Here is an 8,927-nt window from a genome sequence, read left to right on the forward strand (position 1 = left end):
CCGAGGGCGCTCTTTGTTCCACTTAAAATGATTCTCCCCCTCGAAGGGTATCGATGGGCACAGCAACATGCTTTTGCAGAGCCTTATGTGGTGTTTTTTTGTTTGTTTTTGCTGTACACTACCGTTCAGAAGTTTGGGGTCACTTAGAAATGTCCTTATTTTTGAAGGAAAATCACTTTTTTTTCCAATGAATATAACATTAAATGAATCAGAAATACACTTGCTAATGTGGTAAACGACTATTCTAGCTGCAAACGTCTGGTTTTTAATGGAATATGTACATAGGTGTATAGAGGCCCATTTCCAGCAACCATCTCTCCAGTGTTCTAATGGTACATTGTGTTTGCTAATCGCATTAGAAGGCTATTGGATGATTAGAAAACACTTGTGCAATTATGTTAGCACAGCTGAAAACAGTTTTGCTGGTTCTTCGAAGGGCAAAATGATTATTTGGACTAAAAGTCATTATTTCTATGTCAATGTCTTGACTATATTTTCTATTAATTTTGCTACTCTTTTGATGAATAAAAGTGTGACTTTTAATGGAAAACACAACAGAATTGTGTAGGTGACCCCAAACTTTTGAACGGTAGTGTAGTTTGGGAATAAATGAAAATGAGTCGACTCTAATGCGGTCTAAAACACCGGCCTTTGCTTTGGTTAAGACTCATTTTTCTTAACTTCTTTTAACTTCCTCTTACTTAAATCTTGTTTTTTCAGGGGGAGAAAGACAGAAACACAGGAAGTCCAGTGAACTTTAAAGTATTGGGGACAGTCACCACTGCAAAGCCTTCGCTCGGTGTCGGAGTGAGGTTTCGGATAATGTAAGCTGAGAGGCGGCGGGTATTCTAGCAGCTTCTGTACTCTGTGACTGAAAGGCACCTACAGATCCTCAGACGGCTTCTCTCTCATTTAGATTTCAATTAAAAACAAGTAAGGGGAGGGGGGGGGGGTACAATTAATTTGTTTGAGTAACGTAAAAAATAAAGAGCAGCAAAAGTCGTTCTCCTCCTTGTAAACGTTTGGTAAAAATGTCATTAGTTGAATGAATCTGGTAGCAGGAAATGTGAGGAAAGAGCAACAGCTGATGTAGCGCAGACAATGAAAATGAGGTGAAATGTCCCAAAAAAGGAGAAAAAGTAAAAACAAACAAAACTACCCTGCCTTCCCCAAAGACGCACCCCAAAAACAACAGCTCACTTCAGTTGAAAATCTTCTATTGGTCCCCTCCTCCGTCTCCGTTTCTACTCTCTTTACTTTAGATTTTAGATGATAGTTTTGCACCAAGAGAAGCAAATAAGCATTATTATTATTATGGTGTGTGTATGTTTAGCGGTTGTAGGTCACCTTGTAAGAGTTTTGCACAAGAAATCGCTCCATTTTTTTGGCACCGTCCAGGAAAAATGAAGCTTTTTAAATAAATAAGGAAAAGAAAAGAAAAAGAGAATTTCTTTCATAAAATGGATTGAAATAAATAACAATAAGTTAAATTCCATCTTAATAAATATACCTCTTATACACACGTGTACATATATATATATATATCTATATATAAATGATTGAAATTTATGTAGATGCGTTGCACCGGAAAGTCTTTGCTGAACTCCGGTGTGGTATTTCTTATCACATGGTTATAAATGTACTTGTCAACAGCACAGATTTGCAGTGGAAGTGGTTTTGACTGCAGCTGCATGTTCTCCTCACGTCTCTGTGTTCGTCCACAGTCTTAGGAGACGGCGATGCAGTCTGGGGAAAACGAGCCCAAAGTCACACAGTTGCAACTGCACCGACTCTTCTGCAAACTGGAGGAGGGAATACTGTGGTCAGTGGATCTGGCTCAGTCGGACTGGTCAGTTTTTAACAGTACAGTCAATTGCTCTTCAACCTCATTCCCCGCAGCGATCCGTCCCTGTGCTGTACCCAGCTCGTAAAGACGATCCTTAGTCCGTCAACAGTGTGTGTGTGTCGATGTGCGCGACTTCCTCAGACGCAGCCACACTTCCGCGCAGAATGCTTTTTCAGTGTGTGGTACACCACGTTGTCGTCCAAGAAGGACAGGTCGTCGTCGAACGCGATCGGCCGACAGCAGGTGCGCGACGGCGTGTCCTTGTCCAGCTTCTTGTTGTGCGTGAGGTTGTTCAGGATCTTGTCGTAGTTGGTCTCCGCCTCGGCGCAGGGCCCGCTGCAGTAGCGGAAGATGAGCTCCTCTTTGGTCTGGTAGCCCAGGCCCAAGTCCGTCACGTTGAGGTGGACTTCCTTTAGCAAGCAGCCTCGAGTCTGCACCGTTATCCTCTCCCTGCCTCGCTCGCCTCGGCCTCCTTTGCCGCCTCGGCTTCCCCCCCGGCCGCGACCTCGCCTCCTGTCCCCCTGTCCCCTCCCGTCTCCTCTGGCGCCTCCTCCCGTGTTTGCTGCTCCCCTCTGTCTCTGCTCCCTCCGTCCCCTGGAGCCTCCTTCGAGCTCGGACGATCTCCTGAGTCTGCCGATGGTCGCCTCGATAAAATCCATTACGTCGTCGAACTTCTCTGGATAGAGACCTGCGGTGTCGTCTGGAAGACACAGAAAGAGCAGATTTACTCAGACTAAAATAACATCCTTGTTACCGATAGAGACACGATTGAATGCTGTACTTTATTCATTCATTCTCAAGTCTCCAAGGAGCTTCCCCTGGGGTTTTCTCACCGCTCTAAACTCCGGGCGATTACGTAAGCGCAAAAAGAAACTCTGACACGCAAAGGTCACGCGTTAATTAATCATTGTTTAATCTTTTTTTTTTGTCATTATACAGATGGTGGACTATTTTCTTGACTCAGAGTAACTTAGTCTCTTTTATTTGCCTGGCAACTGTCCTCATGTTTAATGGGCAGATAAGAAGATAAGTGCTCACGGATTCCTTTTATCTAAGTCCCTTCCAGAAAGTGAGTTTCCCAGAATGTTCCTTTAAATGTTTACTGCTGTCACCTCAGTTTAAACCACCTGGAACTGAGAGTAGTAGGAAGACGACGTGCGTTGACTGAATATTCTGCTCCTTTGACTCAAAAAAAAACAAAAAAACCCAACCATGTGAATCGTAGAAAATTTCCATAAATGCTCAGAGAACTGTGCAGATCAGTGATGGTGTGCTCTGATTTATAGATCAGTCTCGCAGAGAGGAATGTAGAAAAAAAAAAAAAAAAAAAGAAGAGTTCCAGAGATGTGAACGTGCAGGTGCCCAGGGTTTAACTCCCACTGAGACGACTTAAAGGAGCTGCAGGGTGAAGGTCAGAGTGTGTCAGAGTCTGCAGTGATGTGATGTGAGCAGAATGAGTGATGCATTAAGAATGTGAGCAGCATTTCTTCACTCTAATGTATCGTAGACGCAATTAAGTTTTTTTTTGGAGAAACTTCAAAAGGCCCGAATGAGAAGAAATCCCTCGCGTTGAGTCATATATAGGCTGCAGCAGAGAGCGCAGCCTGCTTGAAACTTAAAACACGCAGCAGTTCCCAACCGCACCCCCCCCCCCCTCCCACCACCACCACCACCACCACCACCACCATCTGCTTACGAGACGCGGTGAGGAACTGGAGTTGGAAAAACCTTGGACCCTCCTTTGTTACATGTTGATTCCATTAAGGAGATATGTCGCTCCTGCTCCAAACGCCTGCAGGTCTGGCAGCGATAAACTACATATAAAGATCACCATATCCTTCTGAAATGAGTCAATTACATACACGTGAGTGTGAGCTTATGGTTGTCATGTTGTATTGAGAAGCAGCAGCAGCAGCAGCAGCAGCAGCAGCAGCAGCAGCAGCAGCAGCAGCAGGGGTGTGATGTCTGGCAGGTGGCGTTTGTGGTTAACGCGGCGGCGGCCTCTCTATTGCAGTGTCACCTATCGCTCTTCTCTCTTTACCTGTTCTTCTGGCCCGAGCGCAGGTCACCTGATCTGCCTGCGCCCCACAGCTGATGTACGGCTGCTGCTTATGCACCACACACACACACACACACACACATGAGCCAGGGCCAATCTGTTTAGACACACCTGCCCTTTGATTTAAACATCATCTCCTATTGTACGTCCAATGGCTACAGTATACACCTGCCGACATTGGGCTTGTGCCAAAGTCAACGCTTGCACTAATCTGTACTTCACAGCAGCAGCAGCAGCATATTTGTATATCGAGTATCTCTCACCTCACTCTTCCCTTACAATAAGCATCAAAACTCTAAATATGTTGAGTCCATTGTAACAGCCTCCTGATCGCAATATAGAAGAGTCATTCTCAAATTAAAAACAAACTAAGATATCAGTCTATTTGTGCGACTTTACACACAAAGCTACAGTCGTGTTTACACTATCCTTTGGCGTTCAGCAGCAGATTGGTGATGTCACCCTGTGCGGTGACGGTGCGCAAAAGCGTTTCGTGTAAATGTTCCATTCCTAATCTAGTCCTTGGCAGCATTTTGCGCTCGCGTCCCTGCGATGAACGACACGGTGTCACGCTGATCCAAACAAGATAAATTCCTGCCCAGTGTCGCTGCGCGGACGAACATAAACACAGAAACCCCTCGCTTGGTTTTAAATTTTTTCCGGAGCTGTCGCTCACCCTCTCACCCTTTAAAATTCCCCGTCGCCCTCTCCTTTAAAGCAACGCCGTGATTTCTGACTTCATGGTTTCTTAAGTTGCAGAGAAGCAGAGCAAAGAGTAAAAAGCGAGGCCCGACCTCATTCATGCCGCCGGCTTGTTTTGACACCTACTTGATGTGAACTGCAGCAGCAATAAAGCAAAAAAAAAAAAATGTAGATCTTCCACCTGATAACCTGCATGTCTGACCGGCGTTATCAATGTAGGACTCTCCACTTGTGGCTCAGCCCTCTCTGGATATCACTTTACAGGCTGTTTCTCAAGTGTAATTAGTCAGGAAAGGCCAAATTACTTGGCCTGCAAACCAACTGTGAAACATCCACGTCTCAGTTGCCCCTGGTTTCAAATGTAACCCAGTGGCCGTGGCATGACAATGAGACGAGAAGATGTTCAGATCTCGCTTCTCCCTTTACATTTCAGTTGAGGTTTACACAAGCAAGTGATTTCTCAGTTGTGTGTGTGTGTGTGTTGTTGTGTCTTCTTACATTGATTCTCCATGGAGATCTCCTGCAGGTCGTGGTCTTCACGCTGGAACGCTGGCTCTTTGTCCTCCTCCTCCTCCACAGAGCGGGACGCGGAATCACTGTGGCTGCTGGGGAAGGAAGTCCTCTTGGCGGGGTGAGTGTTTTGGTAGAGAGGCCGTGTAGCAACAGAGCTCAGGAGCAACAAACACGTGGCCAAAACATCCCATAACTTCATCTTAGACTCAGTTCCTATGAAGAGAGCTGTGGGAATAACACGAGGGGGATAATAGTTATTATTTTTTGGAAATTCAGTTTGTTTATAATGAAACAAGGTGTGTAAAATAGTGTCAAACCAGATTTTGCCTCATATTTTTGCTGCAAATATGAATATTATAGTCCCTTAATTTCTTTTAAAATGAAGCCATGATAATGGGAAAACATTCAAATTACATTAGTATAAACATTTGTGTAGCACCAACACTTATTTATTAGACCCTTCAGTATTATATATATACATATATATACATATACATAGGATGATGCGTTCCCTCTGTTCTGATATCAGGGTGCGCCTCGTACACAAAAGTGCGTTGCGTTAAAAACACGCACAAACTCCAACCTGGCAACCCCAGCACTAAACCATGTTGTGAGTTGTCCAGATGGCGATGCCCAAAGCTTACGTGACAGCGTCTAATGGCATGTTGAGTCTGCACTAAACCTAAACATCTATGCGTGGATAAATACTGGCGCTAAACATGCGATGCAAAAGTCATAAACAAGCACAAGTTGTTGTTTTTCTTTTCTCCCTCTCTCTCTTTCTCCCCATTTTTTATTTCAACACAACAAAAACAAGTGGAATGTCACAGATAATCTATCAATATGCAAACAGAAAAAACTCTCAAAGTATGATATACAATGAATGTCCCACTCACCTCACATATGGCCCATGCAGACCTGAAATACGCTTGGCTGTTGGTGTTAGAATCCAAACAGAAAAACGCGTCTCGTGGACTGTCCCGCGCTGACTCAGCTGCGGTGACTCGTTTCATGAACGGCCACGATCCAAAAAGAAGCAAGAATCTCGAGACGCTTCAGAGATTCACTCCGTGTCCACGCAGAAAACACACACAAATACTGCACCAGCTGCGGATTTTCATACTCCGAAGTCAGCGCAGCGGCCAAACCATGCGCCTTTCCACACTTTGGAGTCCAAAGGTAGGTGTTGAAGACCAAGGGCCACTGCGCCTCGCCCGGGGGTACAGTTGCACTCGCACTGATTAATTAGATGCTACGTTTCCACGTTGGAAATCCGAGAGAGATCCACCATCTCCGACTGCACGGAGTCCAATGAAGACATCAGCGTCTCCGGTGCATGAGCGAGGCGCAAAATGTGCACAATGTCGCTTTTTCCAGAGTGCAACAAGCTCTTAATTAAATCAGTCCAGGCGCCGATAATAAATCCACACATGCGTTTAAAAAGTCATCGTCGCCAACATTTCACAACATGTTGACACGGTAAAGAGCACACATGAGGGGTTTTATTCTCCATGTCCTTCCAGGCCAGGCTCGTGTCTACAGTGTAAAATGCAGCGTCCGCGCGCGTTGTCCTCACAGTGGACTGAGAGCAGGACAGATGTCTGCTGCGCATAAACACCGCACCGGGCGCAGAGGGCGGTTTGGAGAGATTTATAGTTAAGTGCGCTCTGACGTTTGGGGGCAGTTAGTGTCCGCCCCTCTTTTATAGATCCACGCAAGAGCAAAACGGTGAATAACAAGAGGTCCCACATATCTCTCCAAAAGCACCCTGGAGCCGCGTTATGGAGGAGCAAAGTTTTTCAGATGTCTTGGGGATTATGTCACACATCCTGATGTCCCCGGATTAGATTTCAGTATGTGGAATGCGATTTGGAGATGTTCTGTTGCGATGCATGTTTCTAACCTGATCTGCGCGCTCTGTGCGCGCCGGTGTCAAGTTCCATCTGATGGCAACACACACACCTCAGATACAAGAGTCCCACTTCACTCAGTATTTACTGGAACGTGTTAAAGAAGCGAGATGAGCAGGGCTGCGCACGACCCTGTTGATTAGTTGTAAAACACACACATGCAGTTTGTGTGCGTGTGTGTGTGCACTCCACTCCAAATGCATTAAATGGATCATGCGGTTACTCAATAAGCAGATTGTTGTCAAGGTGAGCCCGAGGCAACGCCACAATAGACAGAGCTGTGAAGCAGCTTCAATGTGGCACAGACAAAAAAGCCTTTCCATCATGATTTTTACAAAGCCTTTCATCTTCTGCACAAGTGAATTCCACAAGTCCTTTTCACAATTAAAGTCATTTTGTGGCCATTATTGCCAAAAAAAAAACGAGAGAGAGAGAGCAGCCAAACACTTGCTTTTCCAAGAAGCATTCTGGTTTTAATTTAACACGTGAAATGTTACTCAGGATGTCGGTTGAATAAAAGGATGGGATTGAGCACTGACACTTTGAATCCGCACCGGCTTAACTGTTAGTCCGCGCGGCATTAAGGCTCTTTATTCGTATTCTTACGGGCCTCTGCCTCTTGTCAATACAAGTTCTCTCAGGCATTGCTGCGTGCCCTTCCTACTCCACTCTTAAAGAATGTACATGGTACAGAGCCAAGTCCTTATTGTATGGAATCCTGTCATGTTCTCACATGTGCTTCATTGTATTGACTAACAACTTCATTTGTCCTAAAAAACCTAAATCCATACACACTTTCTCTCTTTGTTTGATTTTGTGACTTAATCCTGACTCATGCTGCTCCTGCTATTTTTACACCCTGGCACATATTCCACTTTAGAACTCAGAGAATATAACAGTCTCCTGTCACCGAGCTCCTATCAAATGATATATCTTCTTTAAGTTCCTCCCACAAAAGCTTGACATGTACCCTCACACCTTCTGTGATATTTGCTCTGAACAAAACTGCAACGGACTGAAGCCACCTTTTTGGATTTCTGATCTCCAGAGATGACTTGGACGCTCTGTAAATGAGCTGTTGTGTCACAACTGAACCTGAGCCCAGTAGCTGTGATTTAGGTGCCGCGGCGATCTTTCACATCAGCAGTCGTAATTCAACCCTCTTGAATCATCACAACAAAGTGGACACGGTTGCAGCTCGGAGACGCTTGAACTGCGGCCACTCGGATCGCTGTTATTTCAATTATTGTAAATAAGTCGCAATGTATTTAAAAGAGTCATGTTTAAAACATCCTGAAAACTGAGCATTGCCTCCGGGGGCTTCTATTACCAACAAAACAGGAATAAACCAGTTAAGAGAAGTAGTGAAAGGAAATCAGTGCTTATATAAACAAGCTCAAAGCATGAATGCAATGTCAACAGGCATACAACAGATTATATTAAAAGACGGAGGCATTCGAGGACAGAGGCGGTGTTGTCAAAGGTCGCTTTTTCCACACTTATTCAATATTCTGTAGATTTCCTTCATTCTGCATCTCAAATCAAATTTACTTACGTTTACTATCACATTTTATACACTTTCTTAGAACAGAACTCAACTTTAAGCATCTCAATTCTGTATTTTGTCCATCAAACATGTAGAATAACTAATATACTGCATAAATCAACTATATTTGAATGTGAAATGTATAGTATTTGCACTGAGTTGATGATAATGCACCTGATTTGATCATATGGAAGATTAATTAAATGTGTAATATTTTAGTTGTGCTCTATATGTGTGTTATATATTCTCTGTATTCCAGTGTGTATGAAATTCTATTATCAATTCTGGGTTTGCGCTATTGCACAAATCTACATTTTACCACCATTTTCAATTAAAGGTGAAATTGGTATT

At 44.2% G+C, this 8,927-nt stretch overlaps 1 protein-coding gene across 1 annotated transcript; it reads right to left on the reverse strand.

The window, feature by feature from the left end:
* Window positions 1–1,838: 1,838 nt before the first annotated feature.
* Window positions 1,839–6,680, reverse strand: gdnfa (glial cell derived neurotrophic factor a). Its single transcript, XM_083903265.1, has 3 exons — window positions 6,017–6,680; window positions 5,106–5,345; window positions 1,839–2,546 (listed from the first exon to the last, which is right to left on the reverse strand). Exons 2-3 carry the CDS (start codon window positions 5,317–5,319, stop codon window positions 1,984–1,986), a joined length of 777 nt encoding a protein of 258 aa, XP_083759391.1. The 5' UTR covers window positions 5,320–5,345; window positions 6,017–6,680; the 3' UTR covers window positions 1,839–1,983.
* Between the last annotated feature and the right edge of the window lie 2,247 nt (window positions 6,681–8,927).

Source organism: Microchirus variegatus (assembly GCF_963457635.1).
Source record: "Microchirus variegatus genome assembly, chromosome: 16".
NCBI classification, from domain to species: domain Eukaryota; kingdom Metazoa; phylum Chordata; class Actinopteri; order Pleuronectiformes; family Soleidae; genus Microchirus; species Microchirus variegatus.